This window comes from Mangifera indica, chromosome 6, assembly GCF_011075055.1.
Source record: "Mangifera indica cultivar Alphonso chromosome 6, CATAS_Mindica_2.1, whole genome shotgun sequence".
Classification (NCBI taxonomy): domain Eukaryota; kingdom Viridiplantae; phylum Streptophyta; class Magnoliopsida; order Sapindales; family Anacardiaceae; genus Mangifera; species Mangifera indica.
In genome coordinates this window covers 6,670,549-6,689,126 of record NC_058142.1, presented here as the reverse complement: position 1 = coordinate 6,689,126, position 18,578 = coordinate 6,670,549, and the positions used below count along the sequence as shown (strand labels likewise).

The following is an 18,578-nucleotide window of genomic DNA, read 5'->3' as shown; positions in this document are numbered from 1 at the left end:
TACAAGAGACACGTGCGAATCACATGAAAGTGGTTTTAATTGAATGGGAAGAGATGGGCTGCGTGGTGGCGAAGTTGGAGAGAGAAACGACGACGGTTTGGTGGAGAGCGGGACCCTCGTAGTAAGGGGAGTGAAATTGATTTGAACTGAACTTCACGCCCGCCTTAGTCCACATGGTGGGGCCGGTTTGTGTTTTTTTTTTTCGGATTTTTTTTTTTTCGCGCCGGATTTTGCAATTCAAAATTGAGTGAATGACAGTTTCCTCCTCCACAATTCGTCCCAATAACTTTCAACCACAAATTAGAAAAGAATTTTCACTCACTTATCATTAAAATTAAAATAGAAATAAATGATTTTTTTATCAACTTAAAAATTAGTCATTTAGACTTTCAATCTTGAATTAATTAATTTCTACTGTAAAAATGGGATTTGATTGTTCAATAAAAATTTATGTTTGGACTATTTTACAAAAATGTATAATTTATGAAAATATATAATTAGTCACTTAAAGTAAAAATTTTTGTTTATATAAATAAAACTAACGAAATTATAAAACGACGAAGCAATTTCTCATTAAAATTGTAAATTTTTATGAAATTATATAAAAGTTAAAATTTTGTGAAAAGGAGAAACAAGATTTTGAAAAATTAGAAAATAGAAAATTTTGAAAAAAAATAAAAAGTGAAAAAATTATAATAAAAAAAGTGTCAAAAAAGTGTGATTTTACGTAATCGCGTTAGTCTAACGATGATTCAAGTCAAATTACACAAATCAAAGTATGATTTTCAACCGATTTTGTCAAATTTCACCATTCTACGTGCAATTTTCATGAAACCGCATTATCTTGAATGTGATCTATGAAGGGCCAATCATGTATGAAAGGAGATGAACACATGAACGTGATCCCAACAATGTACAAACCGCACATTTGAGTAAAAGTAAAGTTGAGCTAAGTTACGAACAAGTGTGTGCATACTCTAGTCTTATATTATTTGAGAGTTATTTCAAATCAAATTTAAAAAATGATTTAAAAATTTTTCAAACCAATCCAAACTGAAAAAATATGATTTGGTCCGATTTAGATTATAGTTTGAACCTATTAAAATTATTCAATTGTAAATAAAATTAATTGAATTATAGTTTTTTTGAATATAATATAAACATGTAAAATAAATATGAAATATATATATAATATACATGTAAAAAAAAATAACAAAAGAAATATTAAAAAACAAATTATATGTGTAATTGTTGTTTTATCAAATATAGTTCTATCAATAAAATTATATATACAACTTTGTGCATAAACAAAATGTGTCACCATATAATTAGTTGTTGTTTTATCTTTAATTTCTAATTGTCTAATCATATAATGACACGTCGTTGTTTGTACATATAACACTATTTTTAATTATATATATGTATTTTTTAAAAATATAGTTTATAGTTTAGTTCAATTTGAAAATCACTCAAACTATAACCCAAATTGAAAATTATTTTTAAAAAATTTATCAATCCAACCAAAACTATTTCACAAACCAAACCAATTTGAATCAAAATTTTTAAATGATTCAATCTGATTTTATAGTTTGAATCGGATTATACATACCTTTAGCTAGTTATGAATTTAATTCTTAAGTATTGAGTCCCAAAGAATATTAAATGCGTATAGAGGACATAGTAGTACTAAATGACCAAGTTAAATTGTCCTGAAGGATCATAAGAACGTAAAAGGTACATAGGTGTACCAATACCAAGCCTAGACAATGAAACCTTGCAGATAAGGGTATGAGAATAAGACAAGTAAAGTGAAATCTAGTATGAGCTTGAGTTAAGATAGTGGCTCTTTGATGCACACATGCTTAATCATGAACAAGCCTCAATTAGCACATAAGGTCAATTTTTCTCATGAGCATATATGGTCACTAGGGTTATTATGAGAAGACACTTGTGAGATTTTTCTTTCCATACCACTTGTAATAGGGCATGGTAATCTACAGTAGAACATTGTACACATAGTAGAGTATATTAGCCTTTAATAGGATTTAATTATGAGATAACAGTCCAACGATATAGGAAAAGAAGACTACATAGTATTTAGCTCACATGACTAAGGGGTTAAACCCTTTTATCAACCTAGTTCAATAGACATAGAGGTTTATGTTAAAAGTTCAAGTATAAACATTTTCATTCAACATTGATAAGTGAGTCATCCTAGATTAAAATTCTAAGAACACCCTAAATACTTATATATGCCCTAAAAACCTTTTGAGTCAATTTATGAGATCAAAGGTGATCTCGTGATATGTGAATGAATAAAGTAAAATTCACGTCATCAAAATATAGAGTTTGAAAGTATACTTCCAATGACCAAGTTATGATAGATTAAGTCGAGGGTCAAATGAGGATTAAGTAAACTATACATAGAGTCTCCTACTTGCTTAGGAACTATCACCCACCCCTTATTTTCCATATTTTGTAGATAATAGGTAATTAAGATGGCTGCTGTGCGAGAGAGTTAACAAGCATGGAGCTATGTATGGGGCATTACTCTTTTTAGCTAGTTATTTTATAAGGTGTATCTAGACTCAGTTTATAATGAATGATAGATGAACAAATCAATTATTAGAAGTTAAAGGTGCAACATGTCATTTCAGAAAAGTTTGGGTGGGACAAAAATATACAATCTTAAAATCATTCTATTTATAACCTTGACTATAAGGAACCAAAATTGACAAAATGAACAAATTTCCTGTGTAACCCATATAATATTTAGATTTTTGAACTTGTATCTGTTTGAATACCCATTAGATTTTTGACATTACATAAACTCAAATCCACCTTCAAATTAAAAAATTTATTGTATTAAAAACAAATTTAAAGAATTTGAGCACTAAATATTTTGTGATATATTTTCATTCTGTATTCAATGTTAAAATTTTTTAAAGCTATGAAAAATATTTTTATAATTTAAGATAAATTTTATTTTTTGTACAAAGTATTTATATACTTGAAAAAATAATATTAAAAAATATAAAATAAATATATTATAATAATAAAAAATAAAAAATTAATATTAACACATCCCCCATAAATCGACCCATTTTAATTATATTAGACATGAGTTCTGGAAATTATTACATATATAAATTAATCCGCTCGTTTTACCTGTACTCATTTTTATTGGGTTTGCTCCCAGCCCACCCACCCGTTTGCCATAGGACACACGAAAAATCTTTACCAGCACACAAAAACCAGACCAAGAGATTTGTACTGATGATTTTCTCGCATCTCTCCCTAAGCGCTGTGCAAACGAAAGGTCTCGAAGCTTCTACACTGTCCATTTCCCCACCGACTACGTCTACATGCCAGCCTCCAAACTCCACAGAATTTTCTCGAACTCACCCACTTTACTCTTTTTTTATATTCCCTTCAAAGCCAGCGCTCACACTAATCCAAGCCTTGACCCCAACTCATCTAACTTGCCCCAATTCGTATTTTCCCTAAGTTGAGGCATTTTCACAAACGCCTTACAATGGCCGAAGAAGGAGTCGTCACACTCTACAACGGCAGTGCCATCACCGACGCCAAGAAGAACCCATTTTCGATCAAGGTTGGTCTGACTCAAATGCTACGTGGCGGGGTCATTGTTGAAGTTTCCAATTTGGAGCAAGCCAAGATCGCGGAAGCTTCTGGAGCTTGTTCGGTGATGGTGTCTGAGCCTTCTAGACGAGGGATTAAGCGTATGCCTGATCCTTGTCTTATCAAAAGTATCAAACAAGTGGTTAATGTTCCTGTGATGTCACGCGTTCGTGTTGGGCACTTTGTTGAGGCTCAGATTCTTGAAAGCATTGAGGTTGATTATGTTGATGAAAGCGAGGTTTTGGAGTTTGCTGATGAAAGTAATTTTATTAATAAACATAACTTTAGGTGTCCATTTGTTTGTGGTTGTGGGAGTCTTGGAGAAGCTTTGAGGAGAGTGAGGGAGGGGTCAGCTATGATAAGGATACAAGGGGACTTGTGTGGGTCTGGAAATGTGGCTGAGACTGTTAAAAATGTGAGGTCTGTGATGGGAGACATCAGAATTTTGAATAACATGGATGAAGATGAGGTTTTTGCGTTTGCGAAGAAGATTGCTGCGCCTTATGATTTGGTGGCTCAGACTAAGCAAATGGGGAGACTGCCCGTGGTTCAATTTTCTGCAGGTGGCATTGTGACGCCTGCAGATGCTGCCTTGATGATGCAGCTGGGATGTGATGGTGTGTTTGTGGGTTCAGAGGTTTTTGACTCCCCGGATCCGTACAAGAGAGTAAGGGGTATTGTGCAGGCTACTAGACATTATAATGATCCCCATGTGTTGGTGGAGTGTAGCTGTGGATTTGAGGATGCTGTGGCGGGGCTTAATCTTAATGAGGACAGTATCGAACAGTTTGCTCAAGAAGGCGTGTAATGAGTCTTGATGCAAGTAATGTATCTTCTTGTATGCTATAAGGTTGCAGTTATGTTTTTAAGTCTAATGTAGAGAGTATACTTGGTTTCTTCTGTTTTTACTGCTTCTTGTTGTGTTTACTTCTTGGTGATTCTTGTTATCCAAAATGTTGTATGGTCCATCTCGTTATGTGGAGCTCCAGGGATGAATTAGAATAAAATGGTTTAAAGCCAAGTCTTTTTGATTAATATACCATAGCATTTATAAAGGGTTATAGCAGTGTGCATTTATATATGTATAATGTATATATACATACATACAGGCTTCCATGTTGACGAGTCGAATATTTCCCCCCTTAATAGATGCTGAATGGATGGTTGGCACAACCAGTGATAAGATTTTTATTTCAACTTGGTTACCTTTTTTTTTCTTTTTGGCTCAATTAAGATTTTGATGTCTTTTGAAACACATGGTTGCTTAAATAGTTATTCCAAAAGATTGTTGATGTGATTTTTCGTCATACTCAATTTAAACTTTTGCACAAGATGGTTACAATGAGGATGATTAGAGTATGAGTAAGTCTTTTACAAATGTATAAGAATAAATATGAAGATGAATAAAGATATGTTAAAAAAAGACGTTACACTGAAATTTTTTTTGTGGTGTTCTCATTGATTTTTATAATACAAGAATGATATAACAAACTCTATTGATCTGTTTAGATTTTCAACTCTCTCACTCTGCTCTTTTCTCTTTCGTATATACACATTTTTGGAGAAAAAAAAAAAAGTACCTTTGAATCCCTTCTTTTCTTTATGTCTTGACCTATTATTTTGAATTTAAATAGATGAAGTATGTCTATATTGATGTTATTTCATTTATGTGGAAGTTAACAACGTTATTAAGTAATTGTAATGAAAATGATCATGAGATTCTGTATGGGACCTTCTTTGGTAACTGCAAAAGAATCTTTTACAAATTTAAACTGCCTAATAGCTGGTCTTGGTATCAAATCTTTGAAGCTTTGAACTGAAGAGTTGACTAGTGACTATCTGCATCTACTTGTATCTAGAGGGTCGACTTTGCAGTGTTTATTTTTACCGTATGCCCATAGTTCTCGGAGTACATGAAAGACTTCAAGAACTATAAAAGTTTGTTTGTCACATGAAGATATCATTGTAATTTTTGGATAACGTAAGCTGATGCTATCAAATTTTCATAGGTTTCGGGCAGTGTATTGATTTTATTTTTTTTTTCACTTCTCTTGTAAAATTCGATTAGATGTTCTCTGTTTACATCACAAGATGACTGCATGTGTTTCATAGTCATGTGGATGGTCACGATGTATGTTCTTTAACTGTAAAAGGAGGAGTCTTAGGTGCAAGTCTTCGGTAAGTTCTTCTTCCGGATGTTTCATAAATTGTTTTTGATTATTTCTTTTTAATTTTGGTGGAGAAGAAAATTTGGAGTCTGGTGCATTAATGGAAGAAGAAAATGTAGGAAGTGGTCTTCATAACAATATTATTTTTTATGTTTTTTGGCAAATAAATCTTGTTTGTGAGCCTCTATGTTTGTTATGCACCTTTTAAGTATGGTGGTGGTGTTGTTTTGCCATGATGACTTTCTTTTCATGGTGTGCCATCATTACACCATGAACGTTTATAGTCCTGTACTGATCCTTAGTTTGTTCTTTGGTGTAGCTTCTTCTCGATGGACAACATAATAGAGCTGATTGTCCCATCGAGTTTTAAAGTAGACTGAAGGTGAAGGAGTTTTTATAGGGGGCTTCTGGATATTTTTTCTTAGAAGTTCAACATTTCCATGGACTTGTATCTTCCCTGCGAGGGTATTCCCACTGTAAGTTCTGTTTGTTTTTATTGAAGGATCTCTGTTTAGTTTACTTGTTCTAAATCTTTGGGCCACTGGGTTCTGTTCTTTTGTCGGATGAAACAATAGTCCGATATAAAGAAGGTTCCTAGATGCACTACAAGAACTCTTCCTGTAGGAGAATATGGATAAATTTACCGTGAACACGCCTTAGACCTACCTGAGGAAGAAACTTCGAGGGAGAAGAAGATTTGTAGCTTAAGAGATCATCTTCTGTCATGTGATTTTGTAGTTTCTGTTTCCCTCTGAGGAGATTTAGGCTTGTACAATGAGACATGCCACCTAGTTTGCAGGGCTCAGTTGTTTGAGTTGCATATGTTCTCGCGGACTAAAGGTAGTTGCTTATGCATGTACTTGTGAATTAAAAATTCTTGCACTTGTAATTAATTTGAATAAATTAAAATCATGTTTATTATCTACCTTTTTTATTTATGCATCTTTTTTGCAAGGAGTGAAAAAAAAAAAGTGAGAGATATAACATATTGCTTGGCGTAGTGAAATATTAGCAATATTCTGTGACGTCCCGGTACTTAGTAACAAGTCGTAATGCATTGCATTTTAGATCATGATCAAATGTAACTCTTGTGGTCACATATCGAATAGTTACGTTGGAATGATTATTTTTCGAATTGTGGAGAGTGTGCCTTCTTGATTATTTGGAGTGGTATCATGGTGTACGGAAGAGTTTGTACGCCACATCTCGAAGACACTTCGCAAGTTACAGTGAAATACCTTTGACATGAATTATCGTTAGACATTGCAAGTTGATAGGACACTATGTCATCCTTGGAGCTAGTCTGCACTCATGAGCGCATGAGGGCGCTACACTTTGAGTGCAAATGCAAGATTCATGCCATTTGGCGTCCTTGAGGTGGACGCCAGACCACTTAGGTGCAATGTTACTTGTGAACTCAGTGAGTTGCTCAAGCCCCTTACTGGGTGATTAGATTTTTGTTGAATCCAGTATTTTACATGTCATGATTCCACTACATTCACCCACCTTCACCAGAGAGGCCCCATAGTGTTCACTTAGTCGTTTAGGTTCAAATTACAAGTTCAGTGATTTTAATCGACTAGCCTATGAAAGAATTGTATATGTAGCGAATAAACTGCTCTTAGTTTGCTACCCAAGAGAGTCTTTTGAGGACTAGTGACCTGAAACACTTTGCATGCTGTAGTTGAATACTGCGCCACTGGGAAGTGATAGAGCTGGACAACTGTGGGATGTCTTATCCCATTTTATGATGTAACACTAGTCTTAATTGGGTTGGATAAGCATCTACGACAATAGGATGATGAGATGCATGTTATTCGGGCTCAAAATCGCAAACTCCATGGGTTCCTTTACTCCAAAGGAGAAAACACTAAAGAACTGAAAGCACAGATTGATCTTTTAAAAGATAGGCTAAATGATGTTCCTAGTGAAAACGAAGATCTGAAAGGGATGTTAGCAACTGTTGAGATTGAGATTGAGATTGAGAATCGAGACAAAGACATGGTCGTACAAGTCTTTCACACTATTTGACTTCATTTTCTAGAATAGATTTTTCATTTTTGGGTGAGATTTAGGTTAGAATACCCACAAGAGTGGAGGCAATCTCGAATCGCAATAGAGTAAAAATGTAAAATATAGCACTTTGAACTAGCAAAGTGATAAAGTGATTCTTAAATAAAGTTTTTGAAGAAACTGTTATTTAAGAGGCCGCAGGGGTAGCCCGCAATCCTACTTTTTTATTGTGACACAAAATCTCTGCAAGGGTTGTCACTGTGACTCCCCTTTTTATTATTTCTAATGTGTTATTGTCATTCATTTTTTGTATCAATAAGAGTATACTTCAAGTCATTACCATCCCGATCCTTCACCAAAATGCATATGCCAGAATCATGCTTGTAGTTTCTTTAACTTGAACTTGAAATAAAGTAATAACATAGTCAAACTTAAAGGAAAATAATTCCAATAATAAAACACCGGGGAAGCCTACCCCAATTTTAGTGTACAATAAATAGATAAATAAATAATCTTACTTATTTTAATCTTGTGGGAGGGGCACAATTTTTTCATTTACAAAGTTCTTGAGGAATCCTTTATCAATGAGGTATTCTCTAACTTTTTGTATATGACAACATTGGTTGGTGTGATCACTGATGCCATGATGATAATTACAAATTTGGTCATGATTTTATTGAGCTCGATCTCCCTTCATTTTTCAGGGTTGTGGAAATAGGCTTTTATGTTTATTAATCACATAGATTTGACTGGTAGGGATGGTTAGAATATATTTGCTATGCAGACTGAGATTCTTTTTGTATTTCTTGGTGTAGAACCTTTTGTAATCCCATTGTTGTTCTCCATCAAAATTTCCCTTTGAATCAAATCCATTGGTTGTTGTCTAGTTGAATGGCAGAAAATAGGTGTTGTCACCGAATGGACTAGAAGGACATATTCTTCTATAATACTCAACTCTCTAGTTCTCCCTATCAAAGTGTCAAAAGACACAACAAAGTTTCTTAACATAATTTGGTTCAAGGGATATTCAACCATCTTCTCTTTGGAGGCTTGATATGCATTTAGGTAGTCATGTATGAATGGTTTATATGTTTGATGAGTCATTCTACTTGGTGAACTTGGGTTGGTTATAACATCAATGTCTTGGGACATTGAGCTAGTAAACAAAAGATAAACTTCTATCATTTATAGGTATTATTCACTAAATGTCGTTCTAAAACATAAGATGAATGGTTTTAATTAGCTTTCTTGTTGCAACCAAACATTGAGATGGTTTGAGACACACAATGATATATTGAACTGAGGGGGGGGGGGGGGGGGGGGGAGTTTGTCCTGCTGATTAAATGTGACCATTGTGGTGTATTTGACCACTTTCTCTTGATAAGTCTAACAGGTATTTAGGTGATTGTACACTAGCGACCTCAAGGTTAGACAACCTAAGTGCTTATCCTATCATTAGCTAAGGTTGGGACATTATTAGATCTATAAGCTTTGGAGATTACAAGTTTTTGCCTTAGAGTGTTGCCTTGATGAAGCTTGACAAGACTAATGCATTGATGATTGACTTGTTGCTTGTGGGGATTGAGGACAATGAGTATTAGGCCACTTGAATATTCTTGAATTTTGTTATTTTGTTGTTATGTATATCATATTAATTGTATCACATGCTGTTTGGTGACATTGGGAAGATCAATTTGAGTTTTACAAGTAGTACTTTATTCGAGTTATGGTATGCCAGTCTTGAAGATGAATTGCCCTAGGGGAGAGGCTTTAGACCACTCTCTGAACTATTTGAAGATAGGTTTTCTATCATGTTTTATGCCATTTTTTTATAAGCCATTGTTGAAATCATGAAAAAAATAAAATGTTTCTAGGTTAACACCAAATTGTTGATGTGATTTCTCACCATGAACTGATATACGTAATTTAAAGTATTATGCAAAATAAATTTCGATAGCAACTATTAGAGTTTGAAAAGACTTGGGTAAATTTACTAAGGGCTTTTGAGAATAAATACGAAGATGAATAAAGACAAATTAAAGAAAACGATGCAACACTAGAATTTTTACATGAGTCAGCCTGACGATCGGAGTGCCTGCATCTAAGGTGTTCTAATTGATTTTTATGTTGTATATGAACGATATAATAATATCTAGTGTTATGATTCTATTTTGACCTCTTTTACATTTCTCACTTATATACAAATTTTTTGAAGAAAAAAAACTTATAATTTTTAATTTAAATGGATGGAGATGTGCTTATATTGACTTCATTTCATTTATGTGAAAGTTAACATTTTATTGGGTGACCAATTATGAAAATGTCGTACTGTGAGTTTGCTCAGGACCTTATGTGATGACTGCAAAAGAATCTTCTACATAGTTGATTGATGGTCTGGGTACTAAAGCCTTTGAAGCTTCGAACTAAAAAATCAACTAATAATTGTTAGTTGTGTGCTGCATCATAGTGCTCATTTTTTACCGCAGAACACTTGTAATTGACATTTTCACTATGGCCATTTCCATTTTTCCTTTTGGTTTCATTTAGTTTCATTAAGATTGGATGACTAGCCAGTCCAAGTAAGAAACCTGATTTTTTTTTTTTTTTTTTTAAATTTGGGAGTAGAACAGAGCACCTACATTTTGATTGGAAAGAGATTAATCTCATCGACATTCTTGTCGAAATCTGTTTCACTTCTCCATGTGATACCTTCCCAACCCCCTTCTCCTTTCCTACGCTATGTTCTAAATCTTCTCAATTGTAATACAAAGCAGATTCTTCTGTAAAACTTGCAACATGTAGAAGATAAAATCTTTTTACATTTTATTGCTTGTTGGCTAACTCTGACTTTGATCTATCCCAAGCATTGTCAACTTTACCAAGAAATAAACTTTATGCCTACTTTTCCCATGTATTTTCATATAATCTCCTCTATACTATGTTATCACCTCGTTCACTTTCAAATATTTTGCAATGGCTGATGGTGTTGTACCTGTCCATAACAATGGCACCGTGGTTGAATCCAAGAACTACCAATTCATTGCCAAGTGGGGACCGGTGCAAAAGCTACAAGGTGGGACCATTATCAAAGTAACCGACGTAGAGCAAGCCAAGATAGCTGAGGAAGCTGGATCATGTTCCATTGTCATTCACTATGGGGCATCTCGGCCAAATACATATCTCATCAAGGGAAGCAAGCAAGCTGAGATATTGGAAGCAATGGGTGTAGACTATGTTGATGAGAGTGAACTTCTAGGCATTGCTGATTCTGACCACCATATTAATAAGCATACATTTCATATACCATTTGCTTGTAAATGTCAACATCTTGAGGAGGGAGAAGGTGCAATGGTTGTTTGATAAAGCAAAATTTCAGATTGTCAATACGGTGGATGATTGCACACAGGTAAGGAATACTTTGTATTCAACTTTGGTGGTAGACATGGTTGTGAGCTTTGACTACCACTAAAAAAATACGCAATATATCAAAATCTTAATTAATCTTCAAGTTTTCTATTCTTCATGTTCTGCAATTGCATAGAGACATCCAGCAGTTTTACATAAATATTGTTTTTGATAAAATGTCAAGTAACTAGCCAGAGATCAATGATCTAGATGGTATTTACTATTTTCTGTTTGAATGCTTCCATTATTGAATAAACACCTCAAAGCAATCTCGTAAGCAGAAAATATAGCTCCATTCACCACAAAAGCTCTTGCAACTGCAGTTCCCAGTCCTCGCCAGAGCACACTGTAACCTTCAGCTTTTACACTCTTGTTAAAGCAATCAATGATGCCATTGTATTTTTGTATGGAAGATGGTGACTGAGCTTGCAGTCTGGTCTTCACAACATCTAAGGGGTAGCAGCAAACCCAGCTAGCCACTCCTGCTAGACCCCCGGCTATCAGCATTGTTCTTAGACTTTCCTGGCCGTTCTTTCTGCAGCCCGGATGGAGCTGCTCCCTCATGTACTCATATGACCAGAAGTATAAACCATGGGAGGGAGCATCTCTGAGGGCTGTGATGTTAAATCCTCGAAAGATCCCCCTTAATCCTTCTCTTCGCAATATGCTCCTGGCAACATCTATGGGACCCTTGTAGTGATCTGCTTGATGGGATCTTGTAAGGTTTGTACTCTGCAATTGCAGGCGGATTTTTACCAGTTCAACAGGGGAGAGGATTACACTTTGAATAGCTCCTGTACCGACTCCCCCAAGAAAAACTCCTCTGTAAGAAGCAGGATCACTACCAGGAATTGATTTGTCAAATGCTCGAGAGAGGATAGCATAGATCTGGAAAACCATCGCATTCTGCCATGTCCATAATTATTGTCAGTCTAGTACCAAAATATCTCTGAACATCGAAGATATCAATTGTTTTGAAGACAACTGTAGACATTCTCTCAAGAATTAAGCACAATTTACACACTAAAAATGCATACCTCTTTAACATAATTTACTCAGCACTCAAAATTTCAAAATCTTGGTGTATGTGCTTGATGTGTTAAATTCCGGAATAAACAAGACATCAAACTCTTGGATACCTTTCAAGATAGATGGATGAGGCCCAGCTTCTTCCCCCCTTTTTTTTGAAAGAACATAAGTGACAGAGACAAATGCTTCTCGTGTTCTGGTGAAAGTAAGATAAGAAAAGACCTACCCGACATTGGTTATGTAAAATTATTGGCCTTTGGTTACTATTGGATTCACATTTATTCAATTTTTGGGAATCAAACTAACAATTATTAAGGTTGATAATTCAGGCTTTTGGCAAAGGCTGATAATTCTAGTCGAATTATTGGTTGTGACAACACTAATAACGAAAAAACAAAACGTCTGTCACTCTGAAAAGCATGAAAATGCCATTGCAAAGCAACTTTTAGCTACCATTTTAGCCAGACCCACAAGAGCAAAACTACAGTAGATTATTATTCCATTACATCACCTTGCTTTTCATTGAATCCAAATAACAAAAAGATTCCTAATTGAAACAAGAATCATGGGATCATTCCAACGACTTGGTTCTGAAAACTCTCCATGTGATCACCTTAAATTCTAACATCCAACCAATTTCACACTTAAACAAATATCAAAACCAAGCATTAAAGATCGTAAAAATAGCCAGTGAATCAAATAATTATAAAACTAATAAAATCAGAAAATACAGGAAACCAGATTCTAACAAAGAGGATATTAGCAGTACCTGAAAGGTGACTGAAGCTAATGGTGCACCCATGCCTCTGTAAAGAGCTTGAGGCCCTTCAGTGGCCACCAATCTCCGCAAAATGTTAATGGCTGAGCCTGAATTGGAGTTCTGTTGCACGATTCTTATGGTGTCAAGAGGGTAACCAGTGAATATGCCAGCAATTCCACCAAACCCTCCAGCCACAAACTCTCGACCCGAACTATTTGCAAGAAACTCTGGCCAGAAATCCATTATGCTCTCTCTCTCATTCTCCAAAAGGAAAAACACCAAATCACAAGCTTTCTTCCAAACTTAATATATAGATATTTGGAAACTGGTTTGGAAAGTTTATCACTTTCCAAAAGAGGGTTATCCAAGATGGAAACTTTTATTTGTTCAACAAATGAATTTCCTTTTTTGGGTTCTTTTCACCAATTCATCCAATCTTTCAATCTCATTATTTTTGTACAAGAAGATGAATCAAATGAAACTCTAGACCTTTCCACTTCCAAGAAAGAAGAGAAAGGAAAAACGAAACAGAAAGAAAAGCAAAAAGAAACACTAGGCTCAAAATTGCAGATTTATCTCTGGCATTGTAAAGAGAAACTTAAGACCAAAACAAAATCCACCGGTTACTATTTTGTCGGGAGGTTAATGTGTAGGAAGAAATGGCCAACCTCCTCTTTTCAGAAAACCAACAGTAATCTGCCACGTTGCAGTACTTTTTCTGCGGGGTGCATTCAGCCTATTGTTAACCACCATTTTCTCATTTCCCAATTGATATTGTCAGTGTTGAGTGACGTGACAGACCTCACTAAGGACCGGAAAGGCCATTCATATTATGCATATGTTGAATCGATGATTTATATAATCTAAGTTGCGTATTCTTTTTCTCCTTTTTCCATTTGAATTCTATAAGTTATAGATGAGGCTGCTGATGAAGAACCCCACAAACCCAATATTTTCCCAAGTAAAAAATGTCTTCTCATGTCATGGGTCAAAAAGTTTGGAACTGCCCAGTGCCCACTATTATTGCTTGGTTGTGTGAAAGGGGGGTGAAGAAGAATTGTCTTGATGTGAGGTGAGGTAGTGGGCTAGATTTGTTAGTCCGTGACATCAGGTCCACTGGCAGACTTGTTAACTGGCTGTGGACACCACCCAATGACAGATAAGCCAGAGAGGAATCACGTGATCTTGATGTGAGAATCCATGGTGATTCAGTTTGTGAGCTGTTTGATAAATTGGTCGGTAGGTATGGCATGGCAATCAATGAATGAATGAATGTTGGGCTGTCTAGTGATGATAAGTTGATCATGGTATCAAATCTGTATCACCTCAAAATGAAATTACATTAGAGCCCTCTGGTAATTTTGTACTTCCTATTTAAATTTCATATCAATGCCAAAATGAAACCTGTAATAGCTCACAATCTGAAATCAACTACCTGACATTGGCAACTATCTAAAATACCTTAATTACCCTATTAATCTTCAAAAAATAAATAACCATTATTCCCATTATTATATATCCTCAACAATTACATCCGGAGCCATCCACTCTTTTCCTTCTGTTGTGATTTCACCAGCAGCTCCCAATCACTTCCTTTCCTTGCAATCTCACAAGCAGCTTTCCACCCAACTTCAACAAACCTGCAAAGGTCTGGGATGCTGCAGGTGAAAATTATCTGGGTTAGGGCGATGTTCTACAGTGGATTAGAGATTGGTGCGGCAGTGTAAGTGGCGAGTTAAATGGGGTGGAAAGTGTGGGGACAACTTTTATTTTGAGTTTTTTAACCTTTAAAATTTATATTTTCATTAACCACGAAAATTTTAAATACATTGACTCTTTTACCCTTCTTTCGTTAAAACTTACAAAAGCTTATTAACATCAGCTACTTTTATTTATTACAATTACCCTAGAGTTTTATAGTGTAGTGCCGAAAATGGAATCTTTACTGCACATTAGCGTGGAAGCCCACTGACAATCAACCAGAAGAGGTGTTTTGCCACTTTAATCATTCCGGATTGGAACTTGTTTAGCTCAATATTCCACATAAACATTCAAACAACAAATAATGACGAGTGAGGAAAATGGGGCTTGCAGAGGGTCATTACAAGTAGCTCAGCAGAAACCAAGAGCATCTCCTAATTCAAAACAAATATAGTTGGTTCTACCAACATGCTTTCCAATCGTAATCAATACAAAAGTGTTGATTGCGCCAACCATGATTGCCTACCTATATGGTATGTAGCTAATATTCTTAAATATTAAATCAGCATGGGTAATCGATCAGACATGATGTCTACATTAGTACCTCCTGGGTCCATGGAATCAACTTTATAATGCCAACCACATGATCGCATAGCATTGAAGAAAAGAGCACAAACATGCAATTCAGATTTATATTGTTTTACACAGACAGTGACCCCAAGTTCAATACTTGACTTAGCATGAAACTACACCATCACATTCACTAGTCAAACATAATAGATGTCACACTGAACAAAGTACACTTGATAATGAAATTGGAATCACATTACAGAAAAATCGTAGTTTGTATTAAAATTTGGGATTTGAAACCTTCATTTCTTCCCACTCTTCTTGAGCCCAGAACCTCCAAACGATCCCTTCTGTGATGCCTTGGCTCTAAGTTCCTTTAGAGCCTATTCACCATGTTAACCAAATGAAAACAATCTCATGTCATAATCTAAGAAATCAACCACTAGAATCGAGGGAACAATGTTTTACCTTCTCCTCCTCCTTCTTTTTCTGAATGTTGGCCAAATCATGCTGCATAATAGCAAACACATTTCATGATATAAGAAGCAAAAAATTAAGAAAATATTTTACAAACTGGCGAACCATACAACAAGAACCAGATCATCATAGTAACCCACTAGGTCCAAACCAATAGAACAACACAACTTAATACAGCAACACTTCCAAAAGCACATGCCAATGTGCCATGAAATAAAAGTAAGAAACAGACCAAGAACAGCCTTAAAAATTAATAACTGCTTGACACTGGGGGAAACAAACCACCAATATGAGTTATAGAAAAACCAACAACATCACAACCAGATATAGAGTGAATACTTCCACCTTATATCGCAATGCTTGCATCTAAAACGCCCAATTCACCTAAAAATCAAAGCCTTAAGCTCAACAGTACAATAGCAATGCATCCAACCAGCACTACATAGCTAACTGATGGTACAAAAATTACAATTAATAGCCAAGATAGTAAAACAATAACAAATTATAACTAAGAGAGGAAAAAGCCATTAAAATTATGGGTGTTAAATCAAATAAAAACCAGCAAATCAACAAAGCCCTAAGCCATAAACATAGGCACTATGGCCTTTTAAATCAAGACAAAAACCCTAAATTCATAAATTAGATAACAGGTTGGCAAACACTAGTCTTTTCTGGCAAATCGAACACTTTAGACATCACAATAACAAAATAATTAACAGACAAAACATGGTTTTCCAGTTTTCCTTAATTTAACCAAAAAGAAAGAAGAAAAGGAAAGCAAATCAACCAAAACAGAGCAAGAAATATATAAATTAACGACTAATTAATTAAAAAATAAAAGTAAATAGATTTACCTCATCGTATGCTTTCTTTTCAGCCTTTGGTTGCTTCAAAGGCTTGGCCTTTCCACCTACACAATCCCCAAAATGAAATTAAAAAAGATTGAAAAACGCAGAGAAATTTACATAAAATTGATCAAATCTGAAGAAATCACAGGTGGATATCTACCTTGTTTGGAGGACATAGCTAAGAATCCGGATTAGGGTTTGGTCTGAAATTCGAGATTGAAGAAGAAAGAGAGATGAAGCCCTAATTACGCAATTATCGACACGTTGCAGGTGGGCTGTGGGTTTTAATTAATAGATTGGCGTAACTAGCACGTGTGGTTGATTATTTCCCTCATTCCACTCTTTTTTTAATAATAAAACATAGCTGCACTAATTGATCCCCTTCTTAAAGTTCTAATTCTATTTAGCCTTTTTTAATAATATCCTCTAGTTTCAAAAGTATTCTCTTAACCCCTATATGTAAGGCATTTTCTCAGTGAACGCCCACTAGGCTAATTACTAGATCCAGAAAGGCCAAAGGACTCATTCTCACACAAGGTTTGTTGTATTCTCGAGTTGATACCTGTAAGTATTGAAATCCAAACATTCACATATGGACTATTAAAATTAACAGAACCAATTAAGTTTCGAGGATAAAATCATTATTTAATCAGTAATATATTAAAAATAATAAAACATTATCTATTTTCTCTTAAGTTTAGAAAAATAACAACTTACCTTAGTATTAAACTTTGAAATGTTATATTTTTTCTCTAATAGTTCTTCATTTTCTCTCTCTCTTATCCATAGCTGTCTCCAATCATTTCTCTCTCTCTCTTTGTTTTTTATGCTGTCTTTGAATGAAAAATAAAAAAGACGATATCATCTTCATTAAAGTAAGTATACGATAAAAGCAATCAAAGTATGTATGCTTTTATTCTAATTTATTTACAGAATTGGTACAAACTTTTCTACACATGTATTTGACCTCTCTTATGTGAGTGCTGCTAATTTTGGAAATGTCATCAGTTCAACCTTCAAATCTATTAATAATTACATTAATTAACCTTTAAAATAATACACATTAACTTCTCTAGATTGAATAAATTTGGATAAATAGTCAAAATGTCATTAGCCGCAAAATAACCTTAATTTGGGGGGTGGTGTGGTGCGTGGTGGGTTACCACGCATTTCCAAAACCAATGTGTGCTGTGAAAAGGGTCAAAACAGGACTGATTATAAAAATGAAAAACCCTTAAAAAGATAGTGTTATTTAGTCATATTTGGAGGGACGAATCAGATTCCACTTTGTGCGGCTTGAAAAAGGAAAACAAAACTGACATAAAGGAAAAGATCAGTGGGGTGTGCCAGAGAACATAAAAAAGCTGCTTTCATTCATTATTATTATTAGCACTAAATTAATTTTAAAAAAAAAAAAAGCACTAAAAAGACGATCAATTATACGAACGGCGTACAATAATTAGATATGTTTTCTGTAAGTGAATCCAAAATGCCAGTGAAAGATCCTTCATGTGGGAATTAGCGAAGACAATGGGACTTAATTGATTCAATCATTCTCACTATCTCTTTAACGTGTCAAACTCACTTTTATGTATTCATAGGGTTATATTCATATTTCATCATGTGGAAGAAATGCTTTCCAACGTACAAATAATTGAGTTTAACTCACCAAAGAGCAAACAACAACCCTTAGACAGACAAAAAAGACCTATGAGTAAAGCAAACAGACCAACAATATATTTAAGCATTCCAACAAAACCCAAGTGCCTTTTTTCTTTTTTTTCGAAATTATTGTTCTATGCTATTAATTACATAAAGCATTTCTTTCAAGGGTTCTATCTTTTCCTTTAAGAGATCTGTTCGCATTGGTTCAAGGCAAAACAAGTTCACTTGATTAGATTTACTTCTTTGTGAGGGATATGATAATTTTGAGTAATGTAGCATTGTCCTCAGTAAAATCAAAGC

The 18,578-nt window shown here is 34.8% G+C and overlaps 3 protein-coding genes across 4 annotated transcripts; 2 read left to right on the top strand and 1 right to left on the bottom strand.

Moving 5' to 3' along the window:
- The first annotated feature begins 3,301 nt into the window (after positions 1-3,301).
- LOC123219349 (pyridoxal 5'-phosphate synthase-like subunit PDX1.2) lies at positions 3,302-6,731 on the top strand. Of its 2 annotated transcripts, XR_006502847.1 has the most exons (3): positions 3,302-4,465; positions 6,130-6,286; positions 6,386-6,731. XR_006502847.1 is itself a non-coding variant. In XM_044641253.1 (2 exons), exon 1 carries the CDS (start codon positions 3,536-3,538, stop codon positions 4,448-4,450), a length of 915 nt encoding a protein of 304 aa, XP_044497188.1. In that variant the 5' UTR covers positions 3,302-3,535; the 3' UTR covers positions 4,451-4,465; positions 6,130-6,731. The 2 variants fall into 2 exon arrangements, 1 of the variants encoding a protein (XP_044497188.1); XM_044641253.1 differs by having other exon boundaries at positions 6,130-6,731.
- Positions 6,732-10,796: 4,065 nt separating this feature from the next.
- On the top strand, positions 10,797-11,183 carry LOC123218971 (pyridoxal 5'-phosphate synthase subunit PDX1.3-like). The gene has a single exon (XM_044640627.1). It carries the CDS (start codon positions 10,797-10,799, stop codon positions 11,181-11,183), a length of 387 nt encoding a protein of 128 aa, XP_044496562.1.
- Positions 11,184-11,316: 133 nt separating this feature from the next.
- Positions 11,317-13,525, bottom strand: LOC123218818 (mitochondrial arginine transporter BAC2). The gene is made up of 2 exons (XM_044640463.1): positions 13,027-13,525; positions 11,317-12,134 (listed from the first exon to the last, which is right to left on the bottom strand). Exons 1-2 carry the CDS (start codon positions 13,258-13,260, stop codon positions 11,427-11,429), a joined length of 942 nt encoding a protein of 313 aa, XP_044496398.1. The 5' UTR covers positions 13,261-13,525; the 3' UTR covers positions 11,317-11,426.
- Between the last annotated feature and the right edge of the window lie 5,053 nt (positions 13,526-18,578).